General features: G+C 42.6%; 1 protein-coding gene across 6 annotated transcripts in view; it reads left to right on the forward strand.

Annotated features, from left to right (window-relative positions):
- Smg6 (SMG6 nonsense mediated mRNA decay factor) overlaps positions 1-17725 on the forward strand; it is a 253280-nt gene that overhangs the window by 65160 nt on the left and 170395 nt on the right. For all 6 annotated transcript variants that reach the window (XM_006977374.4, XM_015996166.3, XM_015996165.3 and 3 more), the window contains one exon: positions 6258-6403. In XM_006977374.4, coding sequence (XP_006977436.2) covers positions 6258-6403 — 146 coding nt within the window. The remainder of the gene's footprint in view (positions 1-6257; positions 6404-17725) is intronic.

Genomic DNA, 17725 nt, shown 5'->3' on the forward strand with positions numbered 1-17725 from the left:
GGGCACAAGAGATAATTGAGCCAATTTTATTTGTTTGTTTGTTTATTGTTTTTTTTTCTTTTTCTTTCTTTCCTTTTTTTCTTTCTTTTTTTCTGAGACAGGGTTTCTCTGTGTAGCTTTGGAGCCTTTTCCTGGAACTCACTCTGTAGCCCAGGCTGGCCTCAAACTCAGAGATCCGCTTGCCTCTGCCAATCCCCGCCCCCTCCCCCTGTGCTGGGATTAAAGGCGTGTGCCACCACCGCCCAACACCAATTTTATTTTTATAAAAGATGAAACATGCTCCTTTTCAATGAAGAAAATGTCTATCAATTCTAGGCATACTTCAGTCCCTGCATGAATATTCCTCTCATACTGTTCTTGAGATAAGAGGAAATTGAGCTTAACATTAATTCAGCAAGACAGAAACAGCAGTAACATTCCTATTGTTAAAAAGGAAGAAAAAAAGAATAAAGGCTGGAGAGATGGCTTATTGAGTATAGAGAACCTCGGTTCAGTCCCAGTTCCCATGTAACTTTAACTTACATCTCTGTGGACACACAGACGCACACACACAAATTTAAAAAATCTTTTAAAGAGTGAAAAACATAAGTAGAACTCTGTAAGCCTAGAAACGCAGCAAGTGCAAGCTACATATAACATCATGGACCAATGCCTAATTAACAAGAAGAAGCGAAATGTGGGAGGCGCTGAAAACAAGTTAAGACTGCGGAGATTGTAATGGAGACCAGCTGAAGGCACATGCTGCACCTCTCTTTCTAGAAAAGCCCTGACACTAGTCCTTTGGTTTAGGTCTTCTCTGTGCCTGGGGTTTATGTTGTATCTGTATAGTATATACTTGAATGCCTACTGTGTGCAAGTCAGGTCTGCTTGCTGTTGACATCACCTGGTTTCACTGAGATTAAACACCAAGAATTTTTTTTTTGTAAAAACAATGGGTAGTTAGGCCTCCAGAGTAAACAAGTCAGAAGATTTTTGTGCACTTCAGTCTCCTAGCAGTGGTTTAAATAGATTATTGCTGAGAGTCATTCTATAGCAATATGATGTTTTCTCTCATCTCAACCCTGTGACATAATTTAAGTTAAAAAAAAAAAAAAAAAAAAAAAAGCCTTTAGAGAATTAAGAAGTTGAGAATCAAGCCGGGCAGTGGTGGCGCATGCCTTTAATCACAGCACTCGGGAGGCAGAGCCAGGCGGATCTCTGTGAGTTCGAGGCCAGCCTGGACTACCAAGTGAGTTCCAGGAAAGGCGCAAAGCTACACAGAGAAACCCTGTCTCGAAAAACCAAAAAAAAAAAAAAAAAAAAAAAAAAAAAAAAAAAAAAGAAGTTGAGAATCAAGTTAGGAAGCCTGATTCTTTTCTGTAGAGAATGTTGTCTAGCCCAGCTATGTCCTCAGCGTCTGAGGGGTTGGGCCTGCCCTGTTAGTCACTGTCTGAGGCATTCTTGAGTCTGGGTCCCAGTGTTGTCTGAAACATCGGTCTTTTGAAACTGCCATCCAAGTGAGACAAGGAGATCCCAGGTTAGCTACCTAAGTCAGTGAAGTGCATGCTCTGAAGATTATCTGTCTTCTTAGGTTTGAAAGAACAGGAACTGAGTCCTCTTGGACTCTGGAAGAGGAATCAGTCAGGGTTGCCTGGAGGCTTCTGATAGATAGAAGATGCTTTTCTAGTAAGGAGCAGAGCAGCCCTGCACTTGGCTTCAACTGAAGGAGGTCAGAACCTGTAGAGGAGACTCTTGAATGGGGACAACTGGAAATTTTTGTTTCCTATTATTGCCTCAGTTAAAGTTACCACTTTAGTTTGTGCTTGCTTGGCTGGTCATTTTATTTGCACCAAGGTCTTGGAATTTAAAACCCATGTATTTATTTTAGATTTTGAATTCTTTAAAAATAAAGTATTTTGATTTTATTTGTGAAATTACTAAATGTATTTAAATACCAAACTCAGAAGTATTCATAATAAAGAAACTTTTTTATTATACATTGTTGATTATAAAATATTTAGAAAACTTAGCAAAAAGAAAAAATAGAAAGTTACTCATATTGTGTGTTGTTTGTTTTTCTGTCACTGTGTAGGCCAGGCTGTCCTGGAACTCACTGTGTAGACCAGGCTGTCCTGGAACTCACTGTGTAGGCCAGGCTGTCCTGGAACTCACTGTGTAGACCAGGCTGTCCTGGAACTCACTGTGTAGACCAGGCTGTCCTGGAACTCACTATGTAGACCAGGCTGGCCTGGAACTCACTATGTAGACCAGGCTGGCCTGGAACTCACTATGTAGACCAGGCTGGCCTGGAACTCAGAGATCTCCTAGCCTCTGCCTCCTGAGTGCTGGGATTAAAGGCCACTACGCTCATCTAAGTTACTCGTATTCTTAATAGCCAGTGATAACTGAATAACTAATGTTCAGTGTATATTTTGTAGTCACTGTGTGTGTGTGTGTGTGTGTGTGTGTGTGTGTGTGTGTGTGTGTGTGTGTACGGAACCATATTAAACTGTTTTACAGTTATCACTGGATCTGTGTTGAAGTTTCCTTCCCATGATTACAGAATCATCAGCAGCAGCTCTACAGGCAGTGCTGCTGGAGATGCTGTCTGTCTGTCTGTTTGTTATTTTGTCTCACACTGTAGTCCAGTAGTTCTTGAACTCCAGCTAGCCCAGGCAGGTCTTGAACTCACAGCAGCTCTCCAGCCCCAGCTTATCAAGTTCCCAGGGGCTAAATGCCACCCACCTGGCCCCCAGGTATCTGGGTGTTTTAGGTGCTTCTGACAGTTTCTCTGTTCCTCCTCTTCCTCCTTTATTGTTGTTGTTCATGTTCTTTCTTCTTGTCTTAAATTTTATGATTATTTCGTAAGTACCATCAAAAACTCCTAGAAAACACAAAACGATAGCTAAGGTAAAGATTTCTCTCAAGTCTGCCCCAACTCACCCCCATCTCCACACTGTGTTCTCCAAAGAGGGAACTCTGGCGTTGGGTTATATGTACTTTAAGGCCTTTTTGATACTTATGTATTTGTAAAAACAAAATTTTGTGGGATCCCCCATTTTTGTTTATTTGTTTTGTTTTTAGACAGGATCTCACTATGTAATAGCTCAGTCTAGCCTCAAACTCAGCTACTGCCTCAGCCTTCTCAGTGCTAACATTAGAGACATGTACTACCCCATACAGCTTTGGGTTTTGCATGTGTTTTACAAATACATGCACTTAAAAATATATTAATTATGTACCATTATTATGTCAGTTTTAATATAATTTTTATGTAATATGTAGACAAGGAGTAAAGATATTTCTCAAAGAAAATGACGTGAAACTACTTTCAGTTTGAAACCAAAATCAAAAAGAATTTTGGTTAAAAATCTGGGAAATAGCCAGGTGGTGGTGGCACACGCCCTTAATCCCAGCACTTGGGAGGTAGAGGCAGGCGGATCTCTAAGAGTTTGAGGCTAGCCTAGTCTACATAGCTAGTTTTAGGAAAGGTGCAAAACTACACAGAGAAACCCTGTCTCGAAAATAAAATAAATAAATAAATAAAATCTAGGAAACAGAAGTCTCATTATTGAATCCTGGAAAGGTGACCTTTTGGTTCTTGTTTGTTTCAGACAAGAGTTCTCTATTACAGTCCTGGCTGTTCTGGAACTCTCTGTGTAGACTAAGATGGCCTCGAACTCATAGAGATCTTCCCTGCCTCTGGAAAGGGGACTTTTAACTGTCACCTTCTTTCCTTGTTTTTTGCTTAACACTGATTTTTGTCTGAGTAACACTACCACTCCCAATAAGTTCTCAGTTTCTGTGTGTGTGTGTGTGTGTGTGTGTGTGTGTGTGTGTGTGTGTGTGTGTTTGTGTCTGTCTGTCTGTCTGTCTGTCTGTCTCAGTCTCTCTGTCTCTCTCTCTGTTTTTTGGGACAGGGTTTTTTTATGTAGCTCTAGTTGTCTTGAAATGCACCTTATAGACTAGGCTAGCCTTGAACTCACAGAGATCCGCCTGCCTCTGCCTCCTGAGTTCTGAAAGGGCCATGTTCTCTTATATTTGATGTATGAGGCTAATTTACATTCTTACCCATTGATTCTTTCAGTTAGGATGTACTAATCAAAGGGAGGTGGAGTTTTTTGTTTTGTTTTTTTAAGTTTCTGAAAAAAAAAAAAGAATGTGAACATTTGACCTGTACTCATTTCAGACTTTAGTCTGACCCATGGAGTGTTAATGGATCTGTTTCAGTTTCTACCCCAGGGAAGAGGCTTCCTCAGACACATGTCCCACGTGACACTTCTGTCCTGTCATTTTGTGCTGGCTCTCTCCTGCCTTTCAACACGGAGACACATGGCCTTGAAACTTGCCCAGCGTGGCAGCTTTTCTTGCAGAGTGAACTCTGCTCTTCTTGTAATGAGAAGTACTAGCCCCCTCCCCACTTCCATCCAGAGAGAGTGCTGCACAGTGTCAGGATTTAAAATGAAACCTTTGTTAGAGCCCATGGGGAAAAATGGATCCAGTCCAGCCACAAACATCACTCCCTGCCATTCCTAGTCTATCAAGAGTTTTAGCAGCTCTGAAGTTTTTTAGAGGGAAGATTTTTTTGTTTTGTTTTGCTTTGCTTTGTTTTGATTTGGAGCAGGCACTTAAAATGGCATGGGGGTGGTGCAGGAAGCCAATGCATGGCATGTTTTGTGCCAGTGAAAATGAGGACAGTTGAGCAGAGGCAAACTGGAATGTAAACTGTGATTGACCTGGAGCTGTGGCATGACTTCTGGGCACCAGAAGGTCAGCAGTATGAGTTGCCATCCAAAAACAAGGTATAAAGAGCGCCAAAATTCCGTAAAGCTCTGGGGTTTTCTTATCTGGGGAGGATGCTGTTCAACGATAAAGACTGAGGTTGGGGTGAAACTCACCCCACCTTTCTCCAGGATTTGAGAAAGCTTGCCTGCCTTGGCTTTCCAGAAGCTATTTATTAATCCAGACTAGCACTGTTCCCCACTGCACCCCTCAGTGCACCACAAGCAATTTGATGGTGGGGGGGGGGCGGCGTAGTAAAAGATACTTTGCTGACCACGAATTGTGCAGCATAGCCCTAAGGCCTGTGTGCCTGGTTTCTCTCTCTAGCACCAAGTTTGAGTTTGCTTTTTATTTCAGAGGATTTCAGCTGTGGTTTACTCCTGTTGCCAAAGGAGCTCCAGGCATGCACCACTGTTTAGGATCCAGTGGCCACATTTGGCAAGCAGTAGTTTGAATGACCTCTCCTTAGGAGCCCTAGGTCACTGGCTGGATTTCTGCCTCCCTACATTACAGGCTCTTCCTGTATTGGGAGTGGCAGTTGGCCAGGGCATTGTATTTCCACTGGCCTGAAAACATACAGACCCTGATGAGCAGAGGGCTTGTGAGAGGGAGGATAGCAGCACAGGGAAGGTTGGAAAACAGCCCATTGGGGGCCCTGGGTTTGGGGTTCTTCAGGGGGAAGTTTGGGACCAATGAGTGGGCAGTGAGTATGATGGCACCTACGAAGGCGGAGCAATGTCTAAGTCCTTTCCTTTCCTTCCTTCCTTTCTTCTTTTTGTTTTTAAATTTTAGACAAGCTCTTGCTGTGTATTCTAGACTGTCTTTGAACTTGAGATCCTCCTGCCTCGGCCACTCAAGTGCTGGGTTTATAGGCATGAGCCACCATGTGTTATTTCTAAAGTAGTTATTTCAGTAAAGAATCTTTTACATGTCTGGGCAGTAGTGGCATATACCTTTAACCCCAGCACTGGGGAGGCAGAGGCAGGTGGATCTTTGTGAGTTCGAGGACAGCCTGGTCTACAGAGGTCCCATGACAGCCAGGGCTACACAGAGAAACCCTGTCTCGAAAAAACAAACCAAACAAACAAACAAAAAACTCGATGAGACTCCTTTTATAGAGTACAGCTTTCGTATCTGAGACTTTTAGGGAAGATGTAGGTGTTAGAACTTAAAGGAAATTAGCTCATTATTTAGAAACCTGTTTCAAAGAGAAACTCTATGTCAGTTTTAATCCATTTAATATTGTGGGTTAAGAAATAGCATGCCAAAGTGTTATATAGCCTTTTATCCACTAATTAAGTTGTTTTCATCCCTAAACTTTGAACACTTTGTTTTCTTTTTTCTTCAATTTGTTAAAAAATATAGGCTACCAGGAAGGTTTTGTAGGAGTAGCAAAGAAACTTCCTAGGTATTAGTTCTCTGCTTGGGGAAGGGGGAGTCATTTTTCCAAGTGCTTTTAAGGATATGACTCAATAATGGGCTCCCTATATCTGTAGGATGGAGACATTCCCTGCAGTGGCTGAGAAGGTCCTTAAGGAGTTCCAAGTGTTGCTGCAACATAGCCCATCTCCTATTGGAAGTACCCGTATGCTACAGCTTATGACCATCAACATGTTTGCTGTACATAACTCCCAATTGAAAGGTAAGGAAAATCCAGTTTCTCCATCTAGACAGAGTTGAATTGAGTATCTTTCCTATGCTGCCTTATCACTACTCTTGCCCCCAAACACACAGACATAGCTAGACACAGACACACACAGACACACACACACACACACACACACCCCACACACACACATACACACACACACACACACACACACACACATACATGCACACACACACACACACACACCACACATACACACACACACCATACACACACCACACACACACACCACACACACATACACACACCACACACACACACACATACACACACACACACACACACACACACACATACACACACACACACACACACCCCACACACACATACATACACACACACACCACACACACACACACACATACACACATACACACACACACACACACACACACACACACACACACACACACACACCTACACCTCCCCACTATTCCTTCTTGGATCTTTAGTCTCTGAATTCTGTAAGACTCTAGTGCTTGGGTGGGATAAAAAGAGAGATTTATGAGTATAAAGTTTAATTTAAAAATCTAGAGATGCTGTTGCACATCTGGCCATGCTAATGGCAGCAGCAAGGCCTCTTAGAAGCTGCAGACCCAGCTCCTCTCCCAAGGGAGAGGCATTGCTGAAATGTTTCATTCCGGAGACCGTGTGCTTGGCAGGGATTGGGAATTGCTGTTTCTGGACTCATGTACCCTGTTTGTTCAATATGGAAAAGTCTAGTTCCCTATGGGATATCCCTTATGGGACCCTGCCAGAGAGTAAGAACAGAGAATTGATGAGCTTTGGTGACTCAAATCTGGAAGCATAAAACCCATCAGCCCCAGAATTTGGCTAGTGTACTGGTATGCATTCTGAAGTGTTTTTCTGAACACTTTTTTTTGGTATGGGGTGGGGAGAGGAGGAGGGAAGGGCAGATTGGTAGGGTTTTTAAATGTTCTGATGAGTATGTCACATTTGAAAGATGTTCCTAAGATTCCTTCCCCTCCCTCTACCTTACTTAGGTAAGGTTGATGTGGTTTGACTTGATAGAAATATGTAGTATGAGTGACATTATTTTGTATTTCTTTACAACATGTTGCCAGGGAGTCATTCCAGAGCATCAACAGAGAATGTTTGGTCAGATTCTTATCTGCAATGCCAGGAAGTAGGAATTGCCCCATGGAGACTATGTCATAAAGCAGATCTAGTGTTTCTAGACAGTGCCACTGGCTCCTTAGTTGTGCCTTTTTTCAGAGATTTTTTCTCTCACCTTGCAGTCCATCTGTTTCCCTTCTTGTTTGTATTGGGATTTATGCTCAACTTGCTGCTGGTGGGACACTTCCCTTATGAGTGAGTGTGCCACACTTTCCCTAAAGACAGGGATTCTCCTAGGTTTTGAGGAGCTCCTTAGCTAGTCTGCTTGGGCTTTCAATCACATCTGAATCCTGGAAGACGTTTTCCCATCAAGCTGACTGATAACAGCATCCAGAATTTTCAGCAGTGGGCAAGATACAGAGGTCCAGGAGCCTTTCTCAACCTAGCCAATTATCCTGAGGTGGCTGCTTCAGTAGGGCTGCGGGCCGGAGTCTTACGGCAAACATTGGTTTCTAAGAAGGAAATAGTTGGCAGTGCAGCCTGGTGACCCTGTGCAGTCTTAAAGACCAAGAAGGAAGCGCTCAGGTGTGGCGGCACCCACCTTTAATTTTGGTCTACTTGTCAAGTTCCTGGCCAACCAGAGCCACAGAGTGACACTGTCTGCTCACTGGGCTCCAGGACTAGGGCCTCCAGTTGTTCCTCTCTTCATTTTCTGCTCTCCTAACCAACCCCCCCCCCCCCCCAGTGCCCTGTGAGCAGGAGAGCTGGGGCACACAGTTGAGCAACAACTGACCTGTGGCCTCTGTAGGTGTGAATGTAGAGCTTGTTTTCAACAGCTCCTGCTGTTGGTTCTGTGTGGAAAGCAATTCCCTGGACTTACCATGGACCACCAGTGAGTCTTTTTCTTGAAGCTGTTGTTAAGTAAAGACTAAGAAAATATGGTTGAAAGCAAGGTGAGGATAGAGGAGGAGCGTTCAGCATTTGTGGCCAAGATGTTTTTGTAGGGCTTTTCTGTAGTTGGTCGTGAGGTAGATCCTCTAGCCAGGAATGACAAGGAAAGACCAATGGCCCTGCTCCCTGTACTGCACTTGGCCTGGCTCTCAACTCCATGAGGCAAGAGGAGCCTAAGCTGAGGTGGTCACAGGCTCCAAGGGTGGTTCAGGGAAAAACAGCCCAGGCCACAGGATATAACACTCAACTGGGACACAGAGCTCTGCGGACGTGCTGCCAAGTACCCGGTGTGCAGCTGAGGCGGCTATCCAGACCCCACTGTGTGGGCTGCCATTGGGAGAGGGGTGAACAGAGCACTCAGCAGGGCTGGCTGGTGGGAAGATGCACTTTTCCATTTCCCAGCACATGAGTCATCATCTCTGGGCCCCTGTGCTGTGCTTGCACGGACAGTGGCAAGAAGGGGGTGTTGTGGCTGAGTAGCAGCATCTGTGCCGGGGGTGGAAGAGAAGGGGGTTGGGGAGAGGGTAACGATTTAAATCCTTCACTAATCAGCAGCACTTTGAATCACATTTTTATGAGTAAGGAAGTGATAAATCAAGCTCTGTGTGTTCAGCCCCCAAGTCCTCTCAGCTGGTGCCCTTCTAACTGGTTCTCTCCCGGCCAGCCTGCAGGCTGTCACAGTCACCACCCAGCCACAGGTCCCTGGCTGTCTGAAACCAGGAAGCAAGGCCTGACGCAGCCTGGCCTCCCAGGTGCTCTGGGTCCATGGCGATTTGGCAGTCATTGCAAATTACAGAACATCTGGACCATCATTTTTCTTTCCCTCTTGGATGTGTCCTTCTGGGTGGGTTGTTTGCATATGTCAGTTCCTGGGCTCTGTGGAGAAGAGAATTCCAGCTTGAAGCAGAGGTGATCTTGGAGCCCCCAAGCAGTTAGATCCTTTTGGTCTGTGCCAGAGCCATCTCCATAGATGTGGGGTCAGGATTATGATTTGGAAAGCAATAGAGATGGTCTTCCTTAAAAAGTATGTCCTTTGCTGATGGCCTCTAGTGCTACAATGCCATCATGGGTCATTTTTGTGTCCAGTGCTCCCCCTGTGATAACTACCTTCTTTTTACATCAGTGGGCCAGGGGTGGAAATGATTTGCTGCTAACACTTTATTATGTTTACTTTTTAAATACGCTTTCATTGTAGACATGGAATATTTAAAAACTGTGGATGTGGTAGCAGACACTAAAGTAGAGGGCAAAACTGTGGCAGAGAGAATGGTGTCCTTCCCCTTTTCTACATTAGGATGTGGGGAGACTAACCTCCTCTGTCATGGGCCCTGTGCTACCTCCGTGGGATATAGACAGCTTAGAATCTTAAGACTCGCTGGGCGGTGGTGGCGCACGCCTTTAATCCCAGCACTCGGGAGGCAGAGCCAGGCGGATCTCTGTGAGTTCGAGGCCAGCCTGGACTACCAAGTGAGTCCCAGGAAAGGCGCAAAGCTACACAGAGAAACCCTGTCTCAAAAAAAAAAAAAAAAAAAAAATCTTAAGACTCTCGGTGCGATGGTTGGAGACAGATACATGTGAGGTCAGGACAGGGATATTTAGGGGTTCTGGCATGAGGCTGGTATTTCTTAGACACTGGTATTTGTTGAATGCATGAATGAGGAAGGCCATGGATCTAGGAAAGTTGTATTTTCCACCTGGCCAGTGTCCAAAGTTGGTGTCTAAATAGGTGGTTCCTAGAGTGATGTCACAATGTCCAAGGCATTCTGAGCCTGAAAGGAGAAAGGGCTGTCTTGTGTGTCTCGGTATTCACTTCACTAGTGGCTGATAAGAGGCTAGAGGGTGAACAGTTGAACTAAACCACAAGTACTCCAAGAACTTTAATTTTCTTCAAAAAAAAATTGTAATTTAAGGAAATAAAACTACTTTCTTGAAGAAGAGTAACTGAAGCAACATTTGTGGTAGGGCATCATGGAAACCTTTGCATCCCCCATCTGTGCCCAATTTGCTCCAATCTGGACTTCTCCTCGTTACCCCCACCCTTTTCAAAAGTATGTTTTATAATTGTTGGAATCAAAACCATCTCAGGCACACTGTTTTATTTTACTGTATTATTGGATTATATTTCCTATAAATCACTGGATGTTACTCATTGGCCACCACTGGAATAACTTCCCTTTTCTGTGCCCTGGCCTTTTCTTTTTGCTTCTCTGCTAGTTCATAGAGTATGTCTCCATTTCAGCCCTGCAAAAAAACCCTGGTAGCAGCAGCAAGAGGGCACCCAAGAGACACTTCTTGTGTGCTGTTAATGTTGCTTGCTCTGAGAAAACATTTAGGAGTTAGAATTGAGGTAGAGCTAGACTGGCTTTCTTTTCAAGATCATTCGTATTTGCTTTTGTTTTGGTTTCTGGATTTTTGAGACTGCAGCTCATTCTGTAGCCAGGCTGGTCTCAAACTTGAAATACCCCTACTTCACCTCAATAGTAGGATGACAGCTATGCATCATCATGCCCAGCATATGCATGCCTTATGTTATTAATATTCCTGAATTGCAGGAGCTAGAGAAAGTGCTATATGGATGTCTTGTGGGATTTAGAACTATAACTGTCTACCTGGTACTAGCAGAGTTTAACCTGTAGGCATGTCATGCCATTAGTTATATATGGGAGTTGACTCCGGTTGAGAAGTTCCTTTCACAGTCAGAATTTGTCTTTCAGCGTCCCTAAGACTTGAGGAAGAGCAGGTTGTTCTCTCTACTGAACCACTTCTAAGTCTTTTACTCAAGTAGAATGTATGAAGTGTCTAATCCTCTGCTTGACAGAACAGTTGTACAGAGGAAATCCACCTTTCATAAGGGGTTAGACTTGAGTTGAGCTGTGTCAACTGCCCCTCTCATTACTCCTCCAGTTTCCCTGTTGCCAGAAGTCCTTGGGCTCTTTCTCAGTGAGAGTCATGGAGAAGTAGATTTCTGTAATAGAACTACTGGCCTTCATTTCCAGGACTCTTCAAATTAGAGTAAATTAAAGAGAGAAAGCTAGCATGGCCAAAATTTTGTGTGAATATCAAGGTCAGAATGAGTTAGGTGTGCTAAGGCAGGCTGGAGGAGGCTGCGTCAGTAAGCTGTGCCTCTTGTCAAGAGGCTCCTTAGCAGACTCCTTTCCCTTGGCAATCTGATCATGCCTTTTGCTAAAGTTCCCTGGAAAAGAGGACAAGAGTCAAAGAAGTTGACTTCAAGGCACTCACCTATTTTTCCAGCTCTGAATTTCAGTGCCTTTTCTTGTTGTTAGGATGAATCTACTGCTTTAGGCTGAGGAAGGAAAAGCAGTAATGAAAAGTTAAATGAGAAAATGCAGTCATGCCAGTAAAATTCAGCTTACTCTAGCATCATATCTGTTAAGGAAATGGTCTTTTTTTACCTGACGATAACAGTGTGGTTTGGTGTTCATGGCTGGTTTGGTGTCATGCAAAGGTGCCATATCCCATTGTTAGGCAGTGATTATAAGTGGTGTATTTAGTTTTTGTTACCATTTTATTACTTCTCAAGAAAAAGATCTGGCATCTTTTTCTCCTCCTGGAAAGACATATACTGAAGGAGAAATACTGTTGGGGAAATTTGCAGCAGTATTTGCAGCCACCTTTTCCACCCCACCCCCCCATTTGTTTAGTAATTTTCAGTATTGGCACTCAGAGTCAGGGCCTAGCACATGTAGGTAAACACTCTGTCATTGATCTGAATTTCTAGTTTCAAATCTGTATTTAAAGCTTGATTTAATATTAGACTTTTCAACAGACCTAAATTTTTTTTTTTTTTTTTGTTTTTTTTTTTGTTTTTCGAGACAGGGTTTCTCTGTGCAGCTTTGCGCCTTTCCTGGAGCTCACTTGGTAGCCCAGGCTGGCCTCGAACTCACAGAGATCCGCCTGGCTCTGCCTCCCGAGTGCTGGGATTAAAGGCGTGCGCCACCAACGCCCGGCCAGACCTAAATTTTTTTTGATAGAAATACATAAAGGCCTATTTCAAGAGGAAAAAATTAATTATGAAGTCTAAATTTATACGTAAGGACTATATGTCATATACTATATTTTGTATATGTCACATGATATATTTTGATTATATTCATTCCCACTCTTCCTGCTTCTACTTCCTACCTTCTTACTCCCCTAACTTCGTGTCTTTGATTTTAGAGACATGTTTTTTTTTTTTTTTTTTTGATTTTGTGTGTGGCCTTTTTGTGGCTATCCTGGAATTAGCTCTATAGACCAGGCTGGCCTCGAACTCACAGAGATCCACCTGCCTCTGCCTCCCAAGTGCTGGGATCAAAGGTGTGCCCCACCACTGCCCAGCCTTTTTTTTTTTTTTTTTTTTCCTAATAACCTATCCAATCTAAGCTGCCCATATATTCCTGGGCATGGGCCATGGTGAACTTACCAGGCACCACACCCTTAAAAAAAATTGAGTCTCTATTCTTCAGAGGCTGTTAGCTGTCCATAGTTCCTCAATAATTAGGGGTTGGGGCTTGTCAACCTCTTCTCCCTCTATGTTAGAATGTTGACTGGCTTGACTGTTTATAGGCCTTATGCAGGCACTTAGAGCTGCTGTGAGTTCATGAGTGCAGAGTGCTGTAAAGTCCAGAAGGTACTGTTTTGCTATGGTCCTCTCTGATCTCTTATTCAAATCTTCCCCCTCCCCACCTCCTCCTTGATGGTTCCTGAGCTTTGGTAGGAAGTATGATGGAGATGTTCTGTTTGTAACTGAACACTCCACTGACACATATTCTCTGCACTTTGAGCAGTTGTAGGTTTCTGTGTTACTCTCCAGTGCACAAAGAAATTTCTCTAATGAGGTGTGAGATCTGAACTAATATGTGTCTCTGGGAATAGGCATAGGAATTTATAGAGGGCACTTGAATATTACATTCATTTAGCTGAGAAACAGTAGTGCGTTCACCCCCCCCCCCCCAGGCCTACAGTATCAGGCATGTCTTTCCTCCTGTGGAATGGACCTTAGGTCCAATCAGAAATTGATTGTTACCCCCATATCATTCGCCACTGTTGCACCAATCTTGCCATGACTCTTTTATTGTAGTTCACGAGGTTATGGCTGGTTAAAACTGTTGATGATCCCCCCACCCCCCAAGCAGACTGTATAACACCTTCCAGTGCCCTAAAAGCTAGCCAGCAGGAAGGGCGGTTTCTAGTCAGAACCAACTTTATTTCTCCATGTCCTGTGGCCAGTATGTGTAGTGTCTTTAGCAACAGGGCCTCACCAGTTCAGTTCTGGTGGGCAAACGAGCAATGGCAATAGCCTGAATTATTTTGGGGGTCTCCAGGACACCTCTGACCAACTCAAGGGGAAGTACCCCACACCTGACACTGGGCTTTGCATGTGGCAACTTGTGGCTTCTGGAATGAGCATAATCTGCTATATAGGGTAACTCCAATTCAACTGTTCTATTTGATTTAGAGAGAGAGATGAGAGAATGAATAAATAAATCAGTATGAATGTGTGTGTGTTTCCATGTGCTTTTTTCAGATATTCTTAGTGTTAGTTATCCCTCCCCAGTCCTGCCCCTCACCCTACTCTTCATCCCTCCCCCAACTTAAAGCTCTCCCCATTACTCTATTATTCCTCCTTTCCCCTTCGTATCTCCAGTGTTCTACTGTCCTTCCTCCTTTAGATCTTTTTTTCTTCCTCAGCAGTGGTTCTTTTCTAGTTTCCTGGATTCTACAGGTACTTCTGAATTAAACACACAAATCTAAAGATGCAAAGCTAAGATCCATACATATGTAAGTGAGAACATGCAACATTTGTCTTTCTGGGTCTGGGTTTCCTCACTGAGTATATGTTTCAAAGCTCCATTAATTTACCAAGAAGCTTTGTAATTTTATTTTTCTTTACAGCTGAATAAAATAGCATTGTATCTAGATACCTCATTTTCATTATCAGTTCATGAGCTGATGAGCATCTAAGTTATTTTCATGTCCTAACTATTATGAATAAAGCAGTGATGAATATGGATGAGAACATGTCTCTGTAGTAGGAAAAAAAAGTCCTTTGGGTATATGCCCAGGAGTGCTGTACCTGGGTTATATGGTAGATCTATTTCTAGTTTTTAGAGGAACTGCAATGCTGATTTCCATAATGGCTGCACCAGTTTCCACTCCCACTAAGAGTGTGTTCCTTAGGTTCCTCATTCTCCACATCTCTGCCAACATTTGATATCTTTCATTTTGTTTTTTGTTTTTTTTTTGGAGACAGGATCTCACCGTATTATCCTGGCTGGCCTGGAACTCACTATGTAGACCAGGCTGGCCTTGAACTCACCGAGTTCCTGCCTTTGCTTCCTGAGTACTGGGATTAAGGGTGTGAGCTACCATGGTCAACTAATATTTTCTTTTTCTTCAGATTTAGTTTTATTTCATGTGTGTGGGTGTTTTGCCTGCATGTGTGTCTGTGTACCACATGCCTGCAGTGCAAAGGAGGCCAGAAGAGGGCATTGGATCCTCTGAGACAGGAGTAGCTGTGATTGTGGGTGCTAGGAACTGAACCCAGGTCCTCTGTAAGAACAGAACCATCTCTCCAACCCCATCTTTCATTTTCTTATTATTAGCCATTCTGACTGGGGTAAGATGAAATCTTAAAGTAGTTTTAATATGCATTTCCCTGATGACTATGGATGGTGAACACTTGTAAAAATATTTGCTAGGACTAGGCATGGTTAACATATATACCCAAGTAACTAGTTAATCATCACAATTATGATACAGCACATTTCCAGTCATCCCATATAATTCTTGTGAGTCTGTCTTGTTCGGCTCTACCTCTGTCCCTAGGCAACCACTGATTTGCTTTCTTTTGCTATAGTTAGCGATGTCTTTTCTAGAGTTTCACATGTATGGAATCATTTAATATTTGCCTTTTTGTGTCAGGCTCATTGGGGGTGTTTTTGAGATTGATACTTGATCTATGTGTTAATATTTTTATATTACTGGATATATTCTGTTGTAGAGAGATACTACATCTAAACATTTTATTTACTATTGTCAGGTGTGTGATGTATGAGTGTGGGTGTGCATGTGCCATAACTTTCTGGAGTGGCTTCTCTTTTCACCCTGGTTATGGGTGAAAGCACTTTTACCTGCTAAACCATCTTTCAGACCTGCTTTTTTTTTTTTAAATTCTGACATCTGTTAATATTTGGATTGTTTCTGGTTTTAAGCCATTATGACATGTATAGATGCCTTTGATGGACATATTTTTATTTCTCTTGTGTAAATTTCTAGGAGTGAATTAGCTAGATAACACAAAGGTGTATATCTAATTGTATTAAGAAACTGCTTCTGTTTGCCTTGATGGTTAGATACTTAACACTCTTGCTGTAGGCTTTGAGGGTTCAGCTTTATATCTTTGCCAACAGTATTTGATATTGTCAGTTTTTTGTTTGTTTGTTTGTTGTTATTGTTTGAGACAGGGTTTCTCTGTGTAACAGCCCTAGCTGTCCTCTAACTCACTCTGTAGACCAGGCTGACCTCAAACTCACAGAGATCCACCTGCCTCTGCCTCCCGAGTGCCGGGATTAAAGGTGTGTTCGTTTTGAAATCATGTTTCCCTGATGAATGTTTTCTCGTGTGCTTAACTGCTATTTGTGCATCTTGCTGGCAATGTTAGGTCTCTTTCCCATTACAAAAAACCAAGTGAAATTAATTAGTCAGAGCCCTTTGCAAAATCTGTACTCAGGTTCTCTATCAGATATGTTTTGCAAATACTTTATCCCAGTGATTCCTGTTCCAATTATTTTTCTCTGTTCTTACCTGTGTTTCTTTATTTTTGTGGTGAGGATCCAGAACATTGTGTATCTTGACAAATTCTCTTCCATTTAGCTCTTTCCACAGCCTCTCCTACCTTTTTTTGGGTAGATTTGTTTTATTTTTCTTCACTTCATAACCCCTCCTCTAAGTTTTCTTTCTTTTTTTAAAATTATTATTATTCTGGTAACTATACTACATATAGTTACCTTCTCAAGAATAAAAATCATCATTTTCCTATTCTCCTTAACAAAGCAAGGACCACAGAACACTGGAATTCTGCTCCTTTGTTTCCTTTTGTATATTCTCGTATCTTTTTCACTTTCAAACCCTATAAGACAAGTTCTTCATTGTTTGGTTCCTTGTTGAGACAAGACCTTTCTCTGTTTCCCTAGCTAGATTCAAACTTGTTATCCTCCTGTGTAAGCTTCACAAGTTCCAGAATTACAGGTAGGTACACATTTTTATTAAATACATTTTTTTCCATTTCATACTCTTCCTGTTCTTTTCTGACTATATTCTTTAAAATTTGTTTAGTTGAAGATCTTTGATGAGAAATTTATCTTCTCTTTATTAATTTGTGCGTGTGTATGCAGGTATATGTATATTACTGTGTGTGAAAGTGTAGAAGCCAGAGGTTGATGATGGGTTTCTTTCTCTATCATTCTCCACCTTATTTTTTGAGACACAGTCTCTCAGTGAACCTGGAGCTTGCTGTTTCATCTAGACTGGCTGACCAACTGGCCCCTCCATTGCCTTAGTGTTGTGGGTACAGATGCCTTCTGCTATGCCCAGCCTTTATGTGGATGCTGCAGATACAAACTCTGGTCCTCAGCCCCACTGAGCCATCTGCCCAGCCTAAAACATGGTTTTCTGTTTTCCTGGAAAGGGCTTTGTTTACCTCATTTCTTAAAAAGTTGTGATTGTTGGTAACAGAATTCTAAGTTTTCTATAGCCATTTAGGAACTGTTACTGTTGCTGGGTTCCCACTATGCGGAGTAAAGTCAACTATCTGTTCCTTTATTTCTTCTTTAAAAGCAACCCCCACCCCTGTGCTTTTCATGTTTAAAGAAAAAATGATTCAGGCTAGTGAGAAGACTCAGAGATAAAGGTGCTTGCTGCCAAGCCTGAAGACATGAATTTAGTCCCCAGATCTCATATGGTAGAAGGATAATCAACTCCTGCAAGTTGTCCTCTGATCTCTACGTGTGTGCCATGGCATGTACACTCTGTTCAGAGTAAATAAATTAATAAATGTAAAACAAAAAATACCAAGAAACTTCAGTTTTAGTGGTTTGTCTAGGTTTGGATTATATTTTCTTGTTGGGAATTTGATGGGTTTCATGTGTCTTTAGATTTTCTTTTTTCTCTACCAGTTTTGGAATATTCTTAGTTGTCGTCTGCTGCCTCCCCCAACCCAATACTGCATCTCCCATGCTTTCTCTGATTGGACATATGTTAGACTTC

This window comes from Peromyscus maniculatus, chromosome 8, assembly GCF_049852395.1.
Source record: "Peromyscus maniculatus bairdii isolate BWxNUB_F1_BW_parent chromosome 8, HU_Pman_BW_mat_3.1, whole genome shotgun sequence".
NCBI classification, from domain to species: Eukaryota; Metazoa; Chordata; class Mammalia; order Rodentia; family Cricetidae; genus Peromyscus; species Peromyscus maniculatus.